A 22,731-nucleotide genomic window follows, 5' to 3' on the forward strand; every position below is an offset into this window, starting at 1 on the left:
TCTTCGTATCAATCTTTGTGTTTTTGTGTGTCTGTTTACAGGTACGCATGTGTGAATAGGTGTCTTCGACTGTCCCCGGCTGCCTCTTGATTTTTCGATCATTTGTTTTCTTTTTATAGTTTCCTCTTCATATTTTGATGGCGTCTTTCTGCCTCCTTTTCTTGCTTTCTGTCTTTGTATCACTTTGTCTCTCCATTCGTCTTTCTCATCTTTTTTTTTAGGTCTCGCGACCTGCTTTGCACAGGGCACCTCCTTTCTCCTACACTACTCTTCCTCAGCGACCGTAGTGTCGAGGCCAGACTCCATCACAGACTTGAGGTGCAGTGTCTGGGGGTAGTGAACCTGCACCCACACCTACCGTGATGTTGTACTCTACCCAAAGTCAACCTTCACATCGCCTCCTTTCTCCTATGCCTACACTACTCTTCCTCAGCGACCGTAGAGTCGAGGCCCGCCTCCGTCACAGACTCTATGCCCAGTGTCCGGGGGTAGTGAACCTGTACCCGCACCTACGGTGATGGTGTTGTACTGTACCCAGAGTCAACCTTCACACCATCTCCTTTCCCCTACGTCTACAATACTCTTCCCACAGCTACCGTAGAGTCGAGGCAACCTCTGTTACAGACTGGATTCCCAGGCAGTGGTGAACAAGTGCAACCACACAAGTGCAACCACAAACGTGCAACCACACACACAATCACACCTTCGATAGTGCTCACTTGTCCTCGTGCCTGAACAGCGGAGGAAGAGCCTGGAAGCATGTAGCGAAGCCGAGAGGTGGGGGAGGGTTGTGAATGCACTGATCAGGTCTGGTTGTGCACTGACGGTGATGGGGCAGGGAGGGGCCCCCGAAGGGATCGGGGAGGGCTCTGACGCCACTTGTCAGGCCAACTTAATATCCCGCCATTTCTTTCCTGCCTCAGCACCAGGCTGCTGTCATGCAGGCTGTTGACCTAGGGGGGGATGCAGGGGGCACAGGGCGGTTGGGGTTGGCTGCCAGCATAATACATGGGTGGTCACTGTGACAAATAGGTGCCCAGAGAGGACGGCATGCACAGTGCAAGATCAGTTCCTTCCATTTTCATCTTTCTGCAGAATCCTAGTTCATTGAGTTCCTGCTCTTTAGTCTGGGGCTCCACAGGGCACATCTGCAAAATATATCCTTACAGATTCTTTAGAATATAATAAAATGTGCTTTGGCACCTTCCAGAGGACAAACACTCTCTCACCTCCTGGTATTGTTTGGTGTATCATCCCGCCTTCTGTGGAATGCCCTTAATGTATTAGGGACTATTTTATATCTCAAAAGAATTCTGAATCCGCACACAAGCTGTACCTGAGAGATGCTCACACTTTACATGCGTGGTTTAAACATGTCACTCATCTGTGGCACCACGTGCTACCAGACTTCTATCTGGATTCCTCTCAGAGAGTGTTCTGCTGTTACATCAAAACATTTCACACAACAAATATACCAAAAACAGCCCAGATCCTTTGGTTTTGTCAATGCTTGTTACCAGTATTGGTGAAATGAGTAACAACAACGACTTTGCCATAAGAATTGAAAATGTTTCCATTCTGGAAATATGAGACAGCTAAATAAGCATTACTAAGATCTGTGAAAGGGGTATTTTTTTTTAAGAGTCACAAACTTGTGAGTTACAGCCTACCTGTGCCCCAGATTGCAGTGAGCAGAGTCCAGGAAGTGGTAAGGAGACAGACTAGGGTTGTCTCTTCCCAAGACAATAAGTTGTTTAAAAAACGATTTTCACTTTCTGTGTTTACTGTCTTTGCCTGTGGTTGTTACAGTTTAAAATTGTAGTTTTAGCCTGCCTGTGATTGCATATTTTATCACCTGTGTTGTGTTTTGAACTTGGGGTTTTCCCTGCCCATTATTATTCCCATTTACCGTGTTGAATTGTGGGATTTGCAGTCCAACCTCTGTAGTTTGTCCCTCTCATTCCTTGGTGACAATTCTGTTTTCCCTCCAAATTTCTCCTTTGCCCTGTGCTAAGACCTGTATGTTAATACAGTGCACTCCCAGACACCATTTTGTGTTCACAAGCTAGTAAAACCAGCCCCCTGCCTCGCCCCCCCAGCAACAGGGATTTTCTACATCAGAGGGTGCTTCTGTGAGCTGTTTAAAATGTGTTTACTAGGGCCTGTGCACTTCGTTTTTTGGCCAGCAGAGGGAGTAAAGTTTTATTCAAACAGTATTGTTAGAGTTCAAGTTAGTGATGCCCTTACCTGCTGAAGTCCAAAGTGTGGATTGAGCCTGTCTGTCTCCTAGGTGATTCTGAACAGGAGAAGCAGCTTCCAAATCCCTGGTCAGCAAATCTTGTCTGAGGTTGCTGGAACCTTATATGGTCTGCTAGTGGTTGGCATATGTCTACACTGATTGGTGGTTGTATCTGGTGTTTCTATTGGATTAGGGTTAATGTCCTCATTGATTGGGTATTTGAGGGTTCTGATTGGTTTCCTGGTCTGTGATTCAATCATTGTAGGGTTGGGACTAGGGCTAGGGTTAGGATTTCTATTGGAAGTAGGGACTAGGGCTTCCTATGTTATTGGTTGTTGGGAGTAGGGTGGGACTAGGGCTAGGGTTAGACCTTTAATTGGAAGCAGTGATTAGGGCTTCTGGTGTGATTGGTTGCTGGACTAGGTGTGGGACTTAGAGTAGGGTTAGGCTTTCTATTGGAAGTATGAACTAGGACTACCTGTGCCATTGGTTGCATGGACTTGTTTTGGGACTACTGGTAGGGCTATGGCCTTTATTGGACGTAGAGATCAGGGTTTTTGAACTGATTGGGTGTTTGGACTAGGGCTAAGATTGGCTGTAAGGTCCTGGTCTCCTATTGGTTCTAGATTTTAGGGCTAGTGTTGTGATTGGATAGTGTTAGCGCTAGGGTTCCCATTGACTGAAGGGTTCACCTTATTACTAGGGCTATAAAAGGCCAGGCTTAGGGCGTCTCAGCCCGGGCGTCAAGGCTAAGGGCAGAGAGGACAAGGGCTGCTGCCTGTTTTAGCCTGTTATGGGCAGAGAGGACAAGGGCTGCTGCCTGTTTGAGCCTGTTAAGGGTGGAGAGGACAAGGGCTGCTGCCTGTTTGAACCTGTTCGAGACTGGTCGGGACTAGGGCCAGAAATGCTGCCCTTTTTCTCATTGATGAACTGGGATCACTGCCTAAAGTATCAAAGGAAGTAAGAAACCTCGGAATTACCATGGACTCCAAGCTGTTGATGAATGCCCAAGTGGATAAACTAGCAAGATAAAGCTTTGTCACTATAAAAACGCTGCAACAAACGTCCCTCGTTTGGGATTTCCACACAAGGTCCAAGCTACCATCTCCCTTGTTCTGTCCAAACTCGATTACGCCAATAGTTTCTACCACGGATCACCTTTAACGACCATGAAAAGACTACAACGGATTCAGAAATCGGCTGCCAGACTACTCTTGCATATGAAACATCCATGTACCTTCCATGTACTTGTATCTGTGTGTCTGTTACTTTTCGCCTGAAAAAGCATATCCAATGCACTACCCTATTTCTCATCCTGTGCCTCTATCAATATCTTTAATCTACATATGCTTACCTCCTTTATGTATATATATACTTTCAATGTAATTATGGATCTATATATTTATCACTTTGTTCTAATTTATCATTTCCAATGCACTACCATATTTCTCAGCCTTGACTTCGCTCAATATATCCTCTAGACCAACCTTCTAACTTATCTCAAACTTCTTCTACTTCTCCTTCCAATACAATACCCTCTCTCTCATCCTATACATCTATCAATATCAGCTACATCCACTCTCTCATTTATCCCAAACCCCATACCACTACTATGATTGCCAAAATAACCCTTTCTGGACTCTCTCCTACTCTACCTCTCCTTGCATCATCTGACTCCTCTTTTACTATACCGATCCCCTAAAACAAACCTTTCTAAACTCTTCCCTGTGTGAGGTTCTGTAAATTACGAATTTATTCGTGCTCAGCCTCCGTTTTGTAGATGCCGCCATTTTGTGTTGCCCTCACTCAGGCAGCACGGCGAGCGCGATGTTTCTGTCGTTTCTGCATTTACGCATCAGGTGGCTTCCTTGCCTATGATTACTAACGAGTGTCAGGGTCTGGCCGAGTACACTAATTCCTGTCTGAGATGATTAATCCCCGTCCGGACTATTTGTTGGTTCACACCATTCTTTCCTTTAAGTTATCTTATCTGTTGTCCTTCGCTACACGTCTCATGCATTCTCTTGTTTCACAACTGTCCTTCTAAAATATACAGCTGTGTTTTCTCTACTCGTAAACTGAATTGTGTGGATTTGTTTGTAATTTGCTTAAGGGGTCTAATGATAAACATGAACCGGGAACTTGAGTTGCTTAGGACTTAAAGCATTGTTTGTAGCGTTTGCCTATGTCTCATGTTCTTGTGTGATTGCATTTTACATTGTATTATAACGTATATAAACCTGTGCGCCACGGAGTTAAGTGGCAGTCTCTTTTGAACCTCGTTATACCAACGACTTCTAAGACCACTGTACTAGCTGCAGCTAATAAATACAATCTTCTACGCCAGACGAAGAGTCTGTGTCTCTGTATTTGACAAGGCAGGTGAATACCGGGGATTTCAGGCGTACCCTGCGCCACCAGGCTTTAAGGCTACGGTTCTCCAACTGCCGCCCAACGTGGGGCGACTTCAGCGGTAGCAGTTGAGCCCGAGGGTCATGAGGAGCCCCGCAGGAAAACTCCGGAGGAAGCGCACCACGTGATCGACCCCTGTATGTCGAAAGCGGACCGAAGGTCTTTGACGGCGCAGCTACTCCTTTCTGACGGCTGCTGAAGACTGCTGCCCTGACTGTCACCCTGCCTTGGACCCTTTGATGACGTTTGGTAAAGCGAGACGATAGACGGACCTTCGCTGGTGTAGGACGATTCTTAGTTAAGTCTTTGGTGGGTCGCTCCCACAAACTTTGTTTTGTTTTTGGTTTTTATTCAGTTATTGCAATACCTGAAGCCAAGGGGTAAGTACATTTGTGCTGCTTTATTAATTCGTACCCCTTGTTGTTTGTGAGGAGTCTAGAGAAGTAACAATGCCTGGACTGAGTAAGTTTAGAAGAATTTGTTGTTTAGGTTGTACTAGGGATTCCCAGTTGGAGGATTCATGTCTGATTCCTCCAGTTGGAACTCCCACTTATGAGCTCTATTCAAAACATGGTATTGGTCCCTTTACCTTTAACGAGACATGGGTTCGATATACGAAAAATAGTGGAGTTTTAAGATGGCCCCAAAATGGTAGTTTTGGCCCCGCCATATTAGATCATTTGGAAACGATTCTGTTCAGAAGAAAAGCCCGGCCGGCAATGTTTGACTCTTTCCGTCTTTGGCGTAAGGAAGCCAAACAGAAAGAAATTAAGCAAGCAAAAAAAAGATAAGAAAGCGCAAGATATGTCAATTGTACAAGCTGCTCAGCAGTTTAAAAATAATGAAGTAGACGGCGCAAATGAGATACTGGAAAGACAACATCGTATGGCGATAGATAGATGTTATCCGATGTTGCCTATTTCCTCTCCAGATAAAAGTAAGGAGTTAGAAGAAGATTCCCTAATGTCCTGTTTATTGAAATCACCTCCGCCCTATGCCCAAAATGCTAATGCACCTCCGTTACCCCCTCCTATTGCCCAGCCAGTTGTTGCTCAATTACCGCTCGTTCAGCAACTGGCTCAGCCTATTAACGCTCCTTTGCCTGCTCCTGCTCCGATCCCTCATCCTATAGTTCTGCCCCACCTCCCCTACAGTCCTCCGTTCCTGTTCCTCAGCCAGCTACGTCTCAGTCCCCGTCGCCTTCTACATCTGCAATGCCTCCCATTCTTTTAAGGGATTCTCCTACTTCGCAAAGGAAAATAGCAGATGCTGTTTCAAACTTCTTTTCTCCTCTTCTTGGGTCTTTAAAATTTGTCCCCAGATTTTTCTAGACGACAATCTCGTTGTCAACTTCCTCTTACGGATGAGAAAGTTGTTTTGGGATCCCTTGCTCGTAAATGAATTGAGAAATGATTACAGTATAGTACAGAGGATATTATGAGTTCTTTTCATCAGTGGATGGAGCCCACTCAGAGATATGTTTTTAATGTCATGTGTCAAACTCTTATTAGGCAATGGGAAGATATGGAGTTTGATTCAGTTCCTTCGGAGCTGCTGATTTTGATAGGGGTTTTATTGTAGGACCACATGTTGCAGACGCAGTGAATAAACTCGTTGCGTTTCGGGCAATGTTTTTGTCCCTGACTATTTCCGAAACTGATTCTGTTTATAAAAAGGGCATTAAAAATTATCCGATGCGTGAAGTTCCTCCCGTATGGATAGAAGCGGTGATTGGTCCACCTCCTATCCCTGCTCATTTCCAGCGCATATGGGTTCACGAACCATGGAAAAGGTCTGAAGTATTGGCACCTAAACAGACTCTTCCGGACCCCCGTAAATATCCTGCTGGATATTATAAAGAATTGTCTCAAACAGTCGAGGCTTGTATTATGAATTTGGCTGATATTGACATGTTATTTGGAAATGTTGTTTCGCAAGCATTATGGGCACGAATTTGATCATGTTGGTGAATTAGGTGGTGACTGGGCTGCTATTAGAGCCGCGGATGCGGGTCAAGTGGGCGGTGCGAAACCCGATGATCTGATTACGGCCTTACCGGGCAGAATAATTGAATTAATGAAGACAATGATGACTGCAGTACGGGTAAATTGGAATAAGCTGGCCACATGCAAGCAAAAGAATAACGAAAGCGTCTCAGATTTCTTCACTTGTTTTGAGGAGACGTTTATTGACCATAGTGGTAAAGATTTGAGGATAGAGGGTGGTCAGCGGTTGTTCATGGATAAGTTTGTATATAACTTACTCCCCGAATTGTCAAATAAATTAAGAGTTCTGAAAGTGCATGGGCTGTTTCTTCCCCTGCTAAAATATTGGCTACTGCACAGTATTACGAGAACAGAGATAAGGAAGAGAAGGAGAAACAAGATAAAAAGAATAAAGATTTGAAAACGAAAGTTCTTTTGCAGCAGGCTTATCCTCCACGTCCTGTGCAGCCTCAGTTTTCTCAACCCCCACAGTTTCAGAAGATTTTTCAGAAGCCTGAGTCTTTTGTACCGCGATCTTCGTTGGGTCCTAATCAATGTGCATATTGTAGGGAAGAGGGACATTTCAAGAATAATTGTCCGGTTTTATTACAGCGTAATATTGGGATGTCTGTTCCACGAGCTCGTGGTAATTTTCAATCAGGATCTAGAGGTAGAGGACGAGGTGTGTCCTCTCAGGAGCAGCGTTCTTTTGCTCCACCTGCCGCAAATTATTTTGATCAACAGAGTGTTCAGTCTATGCAGTATTATAATGATGATTACCGTATTGAAGATAGTGCTGATGATTTTCATATCGAATAGGACAGCCATGGACGAAGTAAGGGAGTTGTGTTGATTCCGGTAAATCAAAAACGACCGTATGTCACTGTCAATGCTATGGGTGCTTCAGAACCATTTCTTTTGGATACTTTTGCGATGAGAAGTTCTATCATTCATTCTAAACTCCCTGGGCACCTTTGTCTGGCTTAATAAATACTTCTGTGGGATTTTCTGGCGCCCCTGTTTGTAATCCGGTTTCTTGTCCCTTGCCTGTTTCGATTGGACCTTATGAATTGGATACTTCACTTATTTTGACAACTGGTTGTGGTGAGAACCTGCTGGGTTTGGATTTGTTGAAAAGATTGCATGCAACATTGTATTGTTGGTGCGGTGCGGTGGACAGGGGACCATAGGGGCTACTGAGTGGATTTTCTTCATGGTGGTGGTGATGTGTGCAATGGTGGCGGGGTTCCAGGTCGTGATGGTAGGTTTAGTGGCAGCATTGGGGGGTGGTGTTCGGCGTCAGTTCACTGAAATTGTCATAGAGGGTCTTGAACTTCAGATGGAAGTGTGAGCTGAGCTTGTCGCAGAGTTCCTGGGATGATGTGTCGTCCATGGCTTAGCTGGGGGGTTTTGTGAACTGCTGTGTGACGTTGAGCAGTTCCGTGGCGTTGGTCTGGATATTGTCTCTTATGAAGGTCTGTTTGGTGTCTATTATGCGCTAGTGGTATTCCTTTAGGGCATTCCTGTGGTTGTTTCATGCTTCTGTGGTTTTCTGGTTTCGCCAGGTTTTCTCTAGGCATCTGCAGGAGCGCCTGGTTTCATGTACTTCTGTGGTGAACCAGAGGGCGTTGTTTGGCAGGGTGGCAGAGGGGTGCGAGCATGTCAGCGCAGTGGGAGATCCATCTTCTGTGGCTGTGGAGTTGGTGACGGTCGTGGCGCTGGGGGGGTCTTGGTGAAGGGTAATGATGATGAGTTCCTCAGTGACCTTGCCGTGGTGGTCCGTCCAGAGGGGCTGGGTGGTGTGGCTTAAACAGATGTTTGTTCCTCCCATGAAGATTGGGTCAAGGGTCTGTCCAGCTCTGTGTTTGGGCATGTTGACCAGCTGCTTCAGTCCGAGGTTGTCGAGGAGCATGATGGAGTCGGGTCGTTGTGGTTGTCGAGATGGAAGTTCAGGAGAAGAATGTAGTCTGTGGAGGTGATTGTGTGCGGTGCGGCGAGCTTGGCGGTGGTGGTTGCGGACTGGGTGCGAGGTCCCAGTGGTCTGTAGATGAGGGTGCTGCGTAGCGTGGTCCTTCGATGGTCTGGATCTGGAAATTGAGGTGTTCTTTGTTAGAGTGGGGGGTCACCCTTGCTGGGAGTGAAATGGAGTGGAGAGTCGGAGGGGGTCTTGTGTTCGATGGCGAGTCCTCCTTCTGGGCGGTGGGGGCAGTCCTTTCTCTGGATCTTGTAGCCGTCTGGGATGGCAGTGGCGGAGGTGCGTTGGTCCAGGTTTCCGTGAAGAATGCGATGTCAGGCGAGAGGGTGTCGATCAGGTCCGAGATCTCTACGGCTTGTCGTTGCAGGGAGTGCACATTGAGGAGGATGCATGTCAGGGTATTGGTGGTGCGCACATCAGGCGGGTTTTTGGTGGTAGTGGGGGTGTTGTAGATGGTGAAGGATCTGCTGCATGGTCTGCAGGAGAACTGTCCATGGGTGGTGTTCGGCGAGGATCTTACGCATGTTGAGTGCATGGAGGGTGGTAGAATCCTAGCGAGGTGGCCTGGAAAAGCTAGGGTTCTTGTTACTGGTTGCGGTCAGGTCGCGGACGGGCACAGACAGGTTTGTCTTAGGCACGGCTTTGGCGGGACTGTGCAGCGGTCACCATTAAGTAGGGGAGGGGGCGGGACCAATGGTAGGGAGGCGGTAGCAGGGACTGTGTCGGGGTGGGAGGGGCCGCAGGGGCAGAAGCGGCGGTCAAAACAGGCTCAACAAAATGCAGAGATTAGGAAAATAAGACTCAGAGAGTCCTGCGGAAGTGGGATAAAAATACAGTTCCTTTAAATGCAGAGGTAAAATGCAGTCTCAGTGAGGTTAAACACAAATACTAGAATCACCAGTGGACTGGGTGGGCTGTTGGAGCGAACCCTGACCTGCGGGGGTCTCGAGGCTGTGGCGGTGAGGCGGAGAGTGCTGGCCTGGACCGAAGGTCTATGCTTCACACGTGCTCCCTGCAGCGGTCGCCATTAAATAGGGGAGGGGCGGGACCAGTAGTAGGGAGGCGAGAGCAGGGACTGTGTTGGGGTGGGAGGAGGTGCAGGGGCAGCAGTGGCTATCAAACGGGCTCAACAAAATGCAGAGATAAAGAAAGTAAGAGTCAGAGAGTCCTGCGGAAGTGGAGATAAAAATACTGTTCCTGTAAATGCGGAGGTAAAATACAGTCACAGTGAGGTTAAACACAAATACTAAAATCACCAGAAGGCTGGGCGGGCTGCTGGTATGAATCCTGACCTGCTGGGGACTCAAGGCTGCAGCAGTGAGGCAGAGCTGCTGGGGAGAGGGCTGGCCCAAACCCCCTACATTGAACTATACTATAACAGTGTACTATTTGTGTGAATATGTTCATGTGCAAGTACGGATTCACACGTAGCAAATACCAAAAAAGATTTTATATTCACAGATGAAGAAATATGCGCCCATGAGTTCTGGTTACGGGTGCAAACACACCTCTGTCAATTGAAACCATAGGGAGGTGTGTTAGATAACAAGAAACAGTTGACTGTAAACATTGTTGTAAGGTTAGAGACTTGACTCAGGATTAACATGACTTGGACATCAAGGCATATATAAGGAAATAGATAGGAAGAGAGATTTTGGGTGGGAATAGACATGTCTTGAGAGTCATATGGAATAGATGGTGGTCATCAAATTATGGAACCATCCAGTGATAAAGACATAAAAGTTAGCCATTATAAAATGTGGAACTTCAATACTCTGTTGACTTTTGGAATGGAAGCTCTATATGGTACAGTAGCAGCACAACGTTTGCTGTGGGAAGAATGGTATTATTCATGTTGAGCACAGTGTAAAATCAAGTTCATGTTTCTTTAAAGAGGTTAGGCTAGTCACTGGTAGTGGATGCCACAAAAAAGTACATTTGTATAACTAAGGTTTGTGAGCAGAAGACCTCCCATGGATGCTTGACCCCAATAGGAGAATCCTAGATATGGAGTGTTCATCTGAGAAGGGGAATTTTACAACTTAACTTATCTTTATTGTTCAGGTTAACATTTTTATGTATCTGATGGTCCCATTGGGGGGCAATCATGCCACAGTAGAACATGAGTATTGATAACAGATGGAAATCCATTCTCCCAGCATGATGTGGCCCATGGGAGACAAACATGTACTTTCCAGTGGCACCCTCCAACACACTGCAATAAAGAGTACAGCCAGTAGAAATTGGCGTTTGGCTAATTGTATTGTAAATGTACCAATGCATGTGTGCATGGAAGATGGTAACTGTAATTCATACTTTTCTCTGAAACTGTAGGTAAGACTCTGGGTAGCATGCAGTTAATCACGTTAATTTTGTTCTATAATGGGGCTTAATAAGCACCTTAAGAGAATTTTTACTATCTGGTTATCAAGTGCGCCTATAGGCATATATTTGACATATTCAGTGCTTGAGATATTGATATTTACTGAGCTCCATGAGGAGGCTGAAGTTCAATATTTTATCCAGTGGGGCAGACACAGCTGGCTGGTGGCGTGGAGGGCGCAGGAGGGGGGGGCGATGGGGACTAGGGGGGAACGCGGATCACATTTTTAGAGAAACACTTACCTTCCTGCAGGGCCCCGATCTTTGCTCCTTCTCTCATCGACTACAGGAACAGGAAGCTCCCAGCACATAAGCTCCCCTGACCAATCACAATGCTGCATTGTTCTGAGCGCTGTGACACATCGCTCAGCCAGGGCCATGTTCTCCATGCAGACTGTAAAGCAGCCTGCAAGGAGAACGGGGAAAGTGCGCATAACTGGTTGGGGTGGCCCAATAGGGCTGACCAAACAGTCATTGCACACTTAGGAGGGATGTACCACTCCTCCCCTGCTCTTCAGCCCCACACCACCCACTCACACAAGTTGCCGCAGCAGGAGGAGGAAATAAGATAATAATAACACTCTGTTATTATGATTTTATCTTTTCCTTTCTTTTCCTGCTTGAAGACAGTGGGGCGCCACTCCTCCGCCTTCCACTGATTGAATCTCAGCCAAAATCTGGTTTTTACCATAGTGAAAATAGAGTGGATGAAACACAATAGAGTACTTGAGTGACATTGTCTGATGGAACCCAGCTACATCAGCCCAATTACTTTTGGGTTTGGCAGGTGTAGAATCATGTAGCAGAGCTGGTGCCTCTGTATTAAACAGAGGCGGCTCCTCCGATTGAGGAGCATCGCCTGCCCTCCCAACAGCAGCCAAAAAATGAAAAATAAAATGATAATGAACCTGTGTTTTTTTATTTTTTATAGTTTTCCATAGTGTTGCCTATGGGTAGGGGTATGGAGATGACAGGCAGAGGTGGAGTTGTAGGTGCACTGGTTGGCAGTGTGCATGAGGATTTGACCGGTCATCTCGGGCTGGCCAAACCCTCATGCGCACTGAAGCTCTCTCCAATCCAGCTTCGTTGCTGGGTTGTAGAGACCAACAGGCACAGGCTCCTAGTCTCCCTGGACGTGCAAATCATCAGCGCTCAGGCCAATCCTGAAGATGCTTTCATGCAGCATAAGGATTGCCCCACGGGATTCCGGGAGCCTGTGCCTGCAGCGCACGGTGACAGAGTCAGAGAGGAGCGTTGGAGCATCGAACAGGTAAGTTATTTTATTATTATTTTTGTTATGTTCATCCTGGATACCCTCCTTCCGCCCTGCCACTTTACCATGAAACCTGCCGCTACTGGTATTAAACCCTCTATGAACTGCCTATTGTGCATCCTAACTTAAATGGCAGAAGGTGAGAGTTCCCAGAGATGGGAGGAAAAAGAATGAATCTCCCAGAGTGCCCTTGTCTGCTACAGGAGCAGACATCACCAAATGAAAGCAGCTAATATCATGTCTGCCAGTTGATAAATTTACATTGTTCACTCTGTTCTTCAAATTATGAAAGGTACATATTTGTAAAGTATTGTGGCACTTGAAATGTTGTTTCATATTTCAAACAAATCAGCAAAACCAAGCTAAACCTTGCATTTTTTTATTTAAATACTTTTCAATCTTTTAATACCTCTGACTCAAGGACAACAAATTCTAATATACATTACACACAAACATATTTGTGCTTATTACTTGCCTCCAACATTATTTTTGTAGGTATTGTAAATTTCTTTTACTCGTCTGTACCGGAAAGCAAGCTTTCTCATCCAGTCCACACCTCCGCGAACACCGGTTGCCAAACACAGGTTTGCACTGGTTGCTGCTGCAGGGAAGCCATCTGTCCCAAAGTTATATGTGCTAGTTTCATTAGACAAGAGAAAAAGGTAAGTTGCTATGAACAAATATTTAAACCATTATGTTGGAATTCTGACAAAAGTCACTTCTAAATGAAACTAGTATTTGGGTCTGTTTCCTTACCTCAAATCCTGACCATTGTCATCTGACGAAACATCATCAATATGAACCTGGTCACATTCCTACAGAAAGCAAATGGATTTCGTTTTACTTTTTAAAGGCTCTTACTAAGAAAAAATATATTTAATCACCTTACAGTGGGAAACCTTTTGACTATGCAAAGCTGTGAGGTTGCCCACTCTTTACACGTCACAAAATACAACAGAAAATGATAACAGATACATGACATTAACGTGCACCTAGCAGATGTTTCTTACAATGATTAATGAAAATATTTCACTCAACATTACTATTAGAGAATGCATTTATTGCTGGATTGGAGAAGCTACTTACAAATGTGTGTTTAACCATGTAATTAAGTTATTTTAATGAAGTCTTGATGAAATAAAACCATACTCATTTAACAGATAATCAGGCACATGCATCAAAGCATTTTGCGAACGCAAACGGTGCGAATCGCAAAAATCGGCCATTTGCGATCGCAAAAATTGCTTTTGGAATGCATGAAACAAGAAGCCACTCGCAATTTAAGAAATCGCAAAATTTGCGATTTCTTAAATTGTGATTGCATTTAAGGAATCGCAATTTGCGATTCCTTAAATGCAATGCAAGAAAGTAAAAAGATTTGCGATTTCGCAATTGACAATCGCAATTTACCATCACATGTAAGGTGATGGTAAATTGCGATTTTCTTGAAAAAAGCATCAAAGTGCATTTTTCAAAGTCTCATGTTACGCACACACATGTCCCTAGGGCATGTGTGTGCGTAACATGGGTGCTCATATCAATTTCAGGGGTGCAACAGGGTGTCCTTTGGACACCCCTGCACCCTTGAAATCGCATTCTCCATTTGCGAATCGGTAATTGCGATGCGCAAAAGGAGAATGTCTTCCCATTCATTCCTATAGGCCTCCAGGCCGATAGGAATGAATGGGGAGGGATTCCTTAATTGCGACTCGCAATTTGCGAGTCGCAATTAAGGGATGTTTAGAAATCGCAAACTTTTCAGCGATTTCTACATGCATAGGCATTTGCGATTTCTTAATTGCGATTCCTTAAAAATCACAATTAAGAAATCGCTAATGACTACAATGATGCATGTACCTGTATGTACCTACTCTGAAGACATCCAACTTTCCTAAACATGTGCTACAATGTATGATTAACACATACAACTTGATACTGATTAAAACCATCCTCATATATGTAGACTGTGATATTATTAGAAACAACAAAGTATATGTAATGTGTGTGCAATGTTGTTACAGATATGTCCATAAAAATGTAGTTCTTAGTCATACTTACTCTTGATTTATTGTGTGCCACATGTAGTATGAATTTAATGACATACTAGAAACTTATATTCACTTATGTTTCAATGTGCCCACACATATTAAATGTGCTCCATTGAATTTATGTTTAACTTGTTTTAACACGTTAGGCCTATATTTCACCATGCTGCATTCCATAAAATATTGTGTTTAAATTTTCTTTTAACACGACATTTATTGCAGGTATTTACATGCTTTGTTAGTTTAGAACAGATACATCGCTGTACTAGTGATAGGGAAAGGAGCCTGAGAAGAAGACCTTGATGAAGGTACATGGAGAAACAGAGTGTCATCTGAAAGGTTTATTGAGCAAATGTTTCAATCCACGTGTGCCTGAGAAAGAGATGTTGTTCCCCTGTCCAATGTGGGATAATCTATTGATGTTGCAGTCTGCAGCCTGGGAACTTGACGAGAACAATGGACCCCTGAAGGAGTGATCAAGGGGTGTGACTTATGCACTTTGTACATTATAATATAGTGTTCACAACACCAGAGGCTCAGACGACTTCTTTCCTGATTTCATGCAGAACCCCTTGCCAGATTCCTACCTGATTTTTGCTGGACTGCCTTGCTGAACCTTATCTCTAGACTCTATGCACATCTCACTGATGGATTCCTTCCAGACACCTTCCCTGATTCCCTTTCATCCTGAATGGGCCTAATGAGGTTTAGACCTCAATGCTTTTCTTTGATTTTGTGGCTTATGCTAACACGTATTCCTCACCCATAGAAGACTCTTGACTGAGCTTCTAAGATGCTAACACTTTCTTGCTTGATTTCCAGTTGTCTTGTCCTGACCTCCGAAATGGACATTCCTCATTTGTGAAGTTTCTTTATTACCTAATCACCATCTAGACTTTGAAATTCTAGTTACTGATGTATAGGCGAGAGAATCTTAGATTATTTTCTGACCACCATGTATTGATGCTACTTTCTGTATCACAATCACACTGCTTGTTTGTTTAATACTAGTCCACCTCAGTTTCTTCAGGAGACTGAGACCTCCAGTTTTTATTTCGTACTGTTACAGTTTGATTTTAAGAGTAGTGTATTTGGAATTGATTGTTAATTTGTAATAAACCTTTTTGAACTTGGCTACCAATTCCTAGTCCTCATTGTGTAGCCAAATGGGTTTTACTGTTATTTGAAATTTGATTATATGCAAAGACTAACTCTCATCACCTCTCAGTCGGGTTTAAAGGGTATATCAGAGGAGCAATGGTAAACAAGCGGGCCCAGATAACGCTGCATCACTGTGAACTTGAGCAGAGCTATGAGAGTGACTTTCAGCTAGTCTTAGTTTCAAGCTGATAGTAGTAGACACTTGGAAGCTGTAGTCCATACTCGTAATGAGCAGTGCTTTAAATGGGCCGGTACTCACCGGTACTGAGTACCGGCACTTCTACATTTTCGGGCCTTGAGTACCGGAACTTTTCTTTGTACAGAGAGAGTACCTGTACTCATGGGGCAAGCCTAGCTCAGTGAAATTTTGCATATACAAAAAAGAAGCGCAGCACAAGTGATGAGTTGGTCAATTTCCGTGAAGAACTCTGATCGAGTGCTAATCTCCCCTCCTGCTGGCATAGCAGAATACAGCAGCATTTGTTTGGACTCCGATAAAGGAGGAAGGTGGTGATAGGTAGTGACGCTGTATTCGGTGGGAATCAAGGCTTAGTAATGTGGGCAGACTCTTTATCGGACTTCAAACAAATGCTGCCGTATTCTGCTATGCCAGCAGGGGGGAGATTAGCACTCGATCAGAGTGCTTCAGAAAAACTGATCAACTCGTCAGCTGTGTCGTGCTTCTTCTTGTATATGCTAAATTTCGATTGATTTGGAAAAGCAAAACCTTTGATCTGTTACAGGCCCCCCTGGCCCTTGTCCTGACAAATGGTTTGTGTTTATTGCTTCGCTTGCATTTGAAAGGAGCGTATGTGCCTGCTTTTGGTAGTTTTATTAGGCTGAATCAATTTCTCAGGACATAAACACGGGGCTGTAAACTTGCTGAAATAAACAAACAACAACAGCTCTGCTATGGGCTTTAGGAGAAGGACTACTGGATGCTTGTCATTTGCACTGGTGTTTTTTAGCAATTGCATATTTATTAACACAAGACACTGGCTATGTGGAGAAAAGAAATAAAACACACGCCTCACTTCACAATACTAGTGTTATTGCTGATGCATTGCTACTGCACGAGTACATGTTCAAATGTATGTAAAACACGGCATCATTTAGAAGCTTCAAATCGGTGAATGATGTCTCATCATGATCACAAAGGCACAATTATCCACCATGGCTAAACACATATAAAATGGGATGTGCGTTGGATCGCATCAGACTCCAGCTTAGCTAAGTACCCCAGCTGAGATTTGGAGGTCAACAAAAAAATTGCTAGTTGATCTGAATATGTATTGAATAGTGCTTAAACTCTGATGGAGGCACGTCATCGATAGGACTGATGTGCGAGCGGCCCCCAGCCTAGGATGCAGATTTCTGTCACCCTTTCTGTTAGCTACACTGTGAGGATTTCCTGCTCGCCCAGCAGGTTGAGATAGAATCAAACATGAAGAGCTTATTAAGAGAAATTCCCAAAATGCAAGTCCCCGGAGAGTCGTGGAACATTTGAGATATTCAGCCTGATTCATCAAGCCGAAATGGGCTCGCAAAGGGCCAGATCCTGAGAATCTGGCCCTTTGCGAGCTCTATTTTTGCATTTGGGATTCATCATCCCAAATGCAAAAATCGGTAATAGCGATTTCGCTATTTTGCGAGGAATTACATTTAAGGAATCTCAATTTGAGATTCCTTAAATGCAATTCATCATCCATTTTAAAAATGCGAAATCGCAATTTCGGCCCGCTATTTACCGCGAGGTCAAACCTCGTGGTAAATAGCGAAAACTTAGAAAAATGCTTTTAAAGGCATTTTTCTAAGTTGCATGTTGCACACACATGCCCTTTGGACATGTGTGTGTGCAACACCTGTTCGTATTTACTTTTAAGGGGTGCTACAGGGTGTCCTTTGGACACCCCTGGCACCCTTTAAATCGCTATCTTATTTGCGATTAGCAAATTGCTAATCGCAAATAAGGAATACTCCCCATTCATTCCTATGGGCCTTTTGGCCCATAGGAATGAATGGGGAGTTATTCCTTATTTGCGATTAGCAATTTGCTAATCGCAAATAAGGAATATGCAGGAATCGCTTTTGTTTTTGCGATTCCTACATGAATGCCGTTTTGCGAGTTTGGAATAGCGATTCCTTATGAATCGCTATTTCAAACTCGCAAAACGGCACTATGATGAATCAGGCTGATGGTCTTTTGTTATGTTCGTTGGTTGTGAAGGGTAGAAATACTCCAATCTGAAATTAAGAGTGAAGTTTGCTTTGTGGGAAAATAGGTTGTGTTCAGAAGTACAGCAATATTTCTCTGTGAGTGAACCAGTAAATAGGTTTTCTTCATTTGTGTGTCAAGTGTGTTGCCTAAAGCAAATGTTTAGATATTTGTTGGGTAATTGATTTTAAGGTTTAATGCTCTAGCAGGCCCGGACTGGCTGTTGCAGGTACCGGGCAATCCCCCGGTGCGCTGCAAGGGTGGGGGCCGGTTTTGGGCCCCAGGGGGCCGTTTTTGTTACAGGGCCGTTTTTGCAGCGTTGCTGCAAATACGGCCCTGTAACAAAATCGGACGAAAACCGGCCCTGGCAACGAGCGCGGTCGCACCCCTAACCCCCCTCGGGGTGGGGGTTCCGGCCGAGCACTGTGCCAGGGCCGGTTTTGGTTCTCAGTCCAGCCCTGTGCTTTAGTTGAAGAGAAACTAACCACTTTACCTCAATAATGATCAAACCGTACTACTGAGCACTTTGTGAATTGTTTTTCTCCGACCACTGAATATGTTAAGTTCTCTAAGACCATGAGATGGCAGTCTGTACCTTAAAGCTCTAGAACTCACAAGGCCACCTGATCTAGGAAAGAACCTAGCATCTTAAACCAAAGTAATTTAGGTGTTCTAAAGAAGTATTTTATTGACCTAAATTCTGTACTTCGTTTTTGTGAACTTTTTCAGTACAAGAAGCTTCATTGATATTTTGGCCAAGCTGGTGCATCTCTTTGGTCCCCAAAATTCCCCTGTGACTTGCACAGAGATGGTGAAAACCGAGTGCTGTAGTCCAACAGTATTATTTTTGGCACCCACTCTTTTTCTTCTGAGAAGGCACTGACACTGCAGTCTAAGGGGCGACCCTGTAATAGGACAATTACTCCGATTTAATCTGCTTTCCTCACTTTTGCTGGGTTTTGTGAGTAGACTTAGCTGCTGTGAAGATTGTTGGTCTATTTAGTGAAGCGAAATCCAATTGTTCTCAGGCTAAAGTAGAAGCAAATTTGCATTGAGTGGCTCGGCTAAATGTATGTTTTGCATCTCAATATAATTCTGCACATCTGCGCATCAATTGAAACTCTCTCAAATTAAATGTGTGCCTCTGACCGGGTCCCTTATCATTTCCAGTAGCCCCACCCCATAGCCCCGCCCCAAACTCCGCTCCCTAGTCCACATCTCAATTTGGTGAGTACCTGCACTTATTTTTTTCCATTCAAAGCCCTGGTAATGAGAAAGTGAAACAACAGGTTCTGGCATGCTTAGTGCTGTTACTGGGAAAACTGCAAGAGCAGTAAGGCACTCTCTTGACGTTGCGTGAGTTGACAGCCTTGTTTATGACCCTGTGAGGCAGTCTCGCTATGCCCAGTCTTACCACCCACTGCTTTTTATCTTGCGGTGTAAAAGAAATGTGTCTTGTCACAATAGGCCTCTGGGATATGAGATTTCCCTGAGAGCACACTTAAGTGTTTGAAACGGAAAGTGGTTGAAAACAATTAGCATGTGTATTCCATAAAGGCTTCTCCGGGCTTTCAGGTACTTCAGAATCTCATGCTGCTCTGGGCTGCGCCAGTCAGCGCGCCGCATAACCGAAACCAGACATTTTGGGAAATATAACATGCTACAAAAATTAAACTCGATGCAACCCGCCAATGAAATTATGACCTCTGATTGCTGTCGAGCCACACACCAACACAGCCCGAGGGCAGTGTTCCCGAGGAGCGCAGACAAAGAAATCTGTTCCTCGTTTGCCTCCCATTGAAGACTTGTATTTATTTTGTCTTCCTTCGAGAAACCAGCATGCACAGACACTGCAAATGCCAAACAAAAATAGGCAAACCAAACATTGGTGGACCTCTGCGATGCGTTTTTTACAGCTTTGCTACTACACGCTCTGAAAGTAAATAGCATTTTGTAGTGCGTTGCCATACTGACCACTAAAAATGCACGCCAGTTAGCAGATTTGTCTTGGGAATGTGAAAGAAAAACATACGTTTTTCCCTCTCGTTTTTTGCATTGTGTAAAAAAGCTTGCAAGCACCATAAATTGGCAAAAGAGCTAGGGACAGATTTACAAGCCCCTTGCACCTCTTTTACGCTTTTGTGACGCAGCGGTGGCGGAAAAGATGCGTCATGGTGCGGGGTATTTACAACGTGATGCATCTGGGAGATGCGTCACGTTGTAAAGCCCTGCGCCGCAAGGAGGCGTTCTGGCGCAGGGGGAGCTTTCCTGCGCAGGAACACCTCCTAAAAGTGGCTGAGTGAAATCTACAAGATTTCACTCAGTCACTTTTAGGCCAATGCTGCGTGATAACCCTGCGCCTGCTTGAAGCAGGCGTAAGGCTTGATGCAGCATTGGACAGATAGGGCACCCCGAGCCTTGCTGGAGCTTGCGACGCAACTCCAGCAATGCGCCGCCTTTACGGCACAGATGCGTCATGCATCTGTGCCATTTTTGCCCCATGGTGCGCTGCATTGTAAAGGGTGGAGGAGCTGCGGCGCACAATAACTGGTGCGTCCCTGGGGATGCGCCAGTTATTGTAAATCTGCCCCCAAGTGTTTATCTTTTGAGCAAACCTGCTAGGTAATTCAGCTCTCTGTGCTCACATTTCAAAAAATGATTGAACTCCAGGCTTAACTTTTCAATGATAGATGATAAAGAACAGCACGTGCATGCAGCCGACTCCTGGACTACCCTCTGCTCAGGAAAGGAAATCTTAGTCTCACATTTATCTATAAGGAACCCTTTACCCAGTAACAATGGAAAAATGTTCTTATGATAAAGAATGTTGAAAATTGTAGAACACTCTAGATGGATTGAAACAGATTAATTCACTAATTAAGTGTTTTACGGATGCATAGAAAATATGTTGATATATTGTATCACTATAGGCAGGGCTACTGGAATTATGCGGCAAGGGAAGACAAAATTATCCAGCAGGGTTCACTAAAATATGTGTCAAGAAAAGGCAAATTATGCGGCATAATGCGGCACATTTTGTGAAAGCATTGATTCATTATTTTGCGCATTTTACACATGGTAACACTGCCTGGGCAATGATTTAAACTCATTAGTACAAGTTTGACAGCCAAATACAATGATAATCAACTGAAAGATGAACAGTGAGCCTTAAAGAAGGGTTTTTCACTGCACTGGACAACATGTCGCCACATTTTTTGTAACTTTTGATCCAATTAAGCTACAAACAAAATCTATTTGAAAAAATCTGCAGATTATGCAGCAGGCGATGGATTCAGTGGCAAATGCGGCAAATCCATAGTTAACCGGAAAGCGCAGCATGCGCTGAATCGCATCATTCCAGTGGCCCTGATTATAGGATGTGAGTTCACACAGCATGGAAGTGAGGCTGTTACTGTGTGCTGTGATAAAGGGAAAGATGGCTTTAGACAGATTCATGAAGCAAAACAAAAGGGGACGAAGACCAGATGTCAGTGTTGTTCACTAGTCGTGTCTACCGGTCAAGAGAAACAGAGATTTCCCGCCATCTGATTCAGAGAACATTGTAGCAATTTTTTAATACTATTTTGCTCTCTGTAGAGGAATTCTACACAAAGTCATTGTTTTCAGTTTAAGCCACTGGGATTTGGAAAACCTATATATATTTTACAAAATAGGGGAATCTTGTGTAGCACAAACCAATTGGTACCATAAAACAATGTTGTTGTTATAAATCGTACAGCACACTGCTGATTAGAACGGAGACAGTTCATGGTGAGCAGAAAAAGTCTGAGGAGATACTTTGATGCATTGTGTAGCCAACATATAGGCTATTATGGCTGTACAAAATCATCTGACTTTGTTTCAACAGACCCATAAACTTGCTGCCTTCCATTATGTTAATATCATTCAAGCTTTATAAACAAGCTGCATCAAGCATCATACTATTTCTAACAAGATAACACACACAATAATTTGAATGACTAGCATTGCACAACAGGACTTTAGATTTTCGATTGTAATTGAAGTTAAATTCCTATCATTCATCGTATGAAAAAAGAAATAATCCCAGACTCAGCTTTTAATCAGATCACTGTCTCTGTCCTAAGTACTATATCATAATGTACTGTAAAGCATGAATAAAATGTGTTGTGTACTTCAATTTCTTTCAGGTTTTGCTTATAAACACATTCAATCTTGGCCCTAAATGTTACAGAACATGTTTGGCCCAATGACAGGCAGAAGACTTTCACAATTGCATATGCCAATGCCAATTTACATCTGTCCATCTCCTTGAATTTCTGTCTTTTAGGAAAATATTTTATAACAATTTGTTAATTAGACATTTGTGCTAACAAATTAAACAGTGACTAGTGAGCAATGATTCACTCATAGCGCCAGTAAGTATTAGAAACTAAATGATAAGAAAAATGCAGGCAGCACAAAAATAATACCACAAAAAGAATTTGCACAGAGCACGATATAAACAGAATTGTTTTTATATTATTAGGCAGATGTTGCAATGTTATAGAATCAAGATGTTGGTATTTATATTCAATAAAGGTGAGCAATTTTAAGAACATTGCACAAAACACCTAGGTACCAGCGTATGTTGATAAAAAGGAGTATCAGGTATGGGCTTCAAAAGTTAAAAAAAAGGTGAAGAGGAAATAGTGGGAGAAATCAAAAGCGAAGCAGTTTATTTTTTTCATATTTCAAACTAATGTTCGCAGCCCGTGATTGCTGAGCGAATAGTGTATTTGTACCATCTTTCAGAACATGGCATGGTTACTTTGTTTAAATTTACCAGGAGAAAGAGAACACATGGAAGTGATGAGACTAGAATGTATTTCTTAGGGGCATAGGTAAACATAACCAGCAAGTCATGGAACATGACTTTCGTTTTCTATGGGGATTGTAACTTGTTATGACAGACCTGACCTAAATCTCATGACCATTAGGGACACTCTTCAAAGCAGAGACAATTAGAGATAGTTATAACTAGGTAAATTCTATATATAATGTAGACACAATGAATATTGCAAAG

At 43.8% G+C, this 22,731-nt stretch overlaps 1 protein-coding gene across 9 annotated transcripts in view; it reads right to left on the reverse strand.

The window, feature by feature from the left end:
- Window positions 1-22,731, reverse strand: part of EYA1 (EYA transcriptional coactivator and phosphatase 1) — a 349,305-nt gene that overhangs the window by 32,607 nt on the left and 293,967 nt on the right. For all 9 annotated transcript variants that reach the window (XM_086965867.1, XM_086965869.1, XM_086965875.1 and 6 more), the window contains 2 exons: window positions 13,023-13,081; window positions 12,742-12,902 (listed from right to left, as the gene is read on the reverse strand). In XM_086965867.1, the coding sequence (XP_086821993.1) occupies window positions 12,742-12,902; window positions 13,023-13,081 (220 nt within the window). The remainder of the gene's footprint in view (window positions 1-12,741; window positions 12,903-13,022; window positions 13,082-22,731) is intronic.

The sequence above is a fragment of the Lissotriton vulgaris genome, chromosome 4_1 (genome assembly GCF_964263255.1).
Source record: "Lissotriton vulgaris chromosome 4_1, aLisVul1.2, whole genome shotgun sequence".
Taxonomy (NCBI): Eukaryota; Metazoa; Chordata; class Amphibia; order Caudata; family Salamandridae; genus Lissotriton; species Lissotriton vulgaris.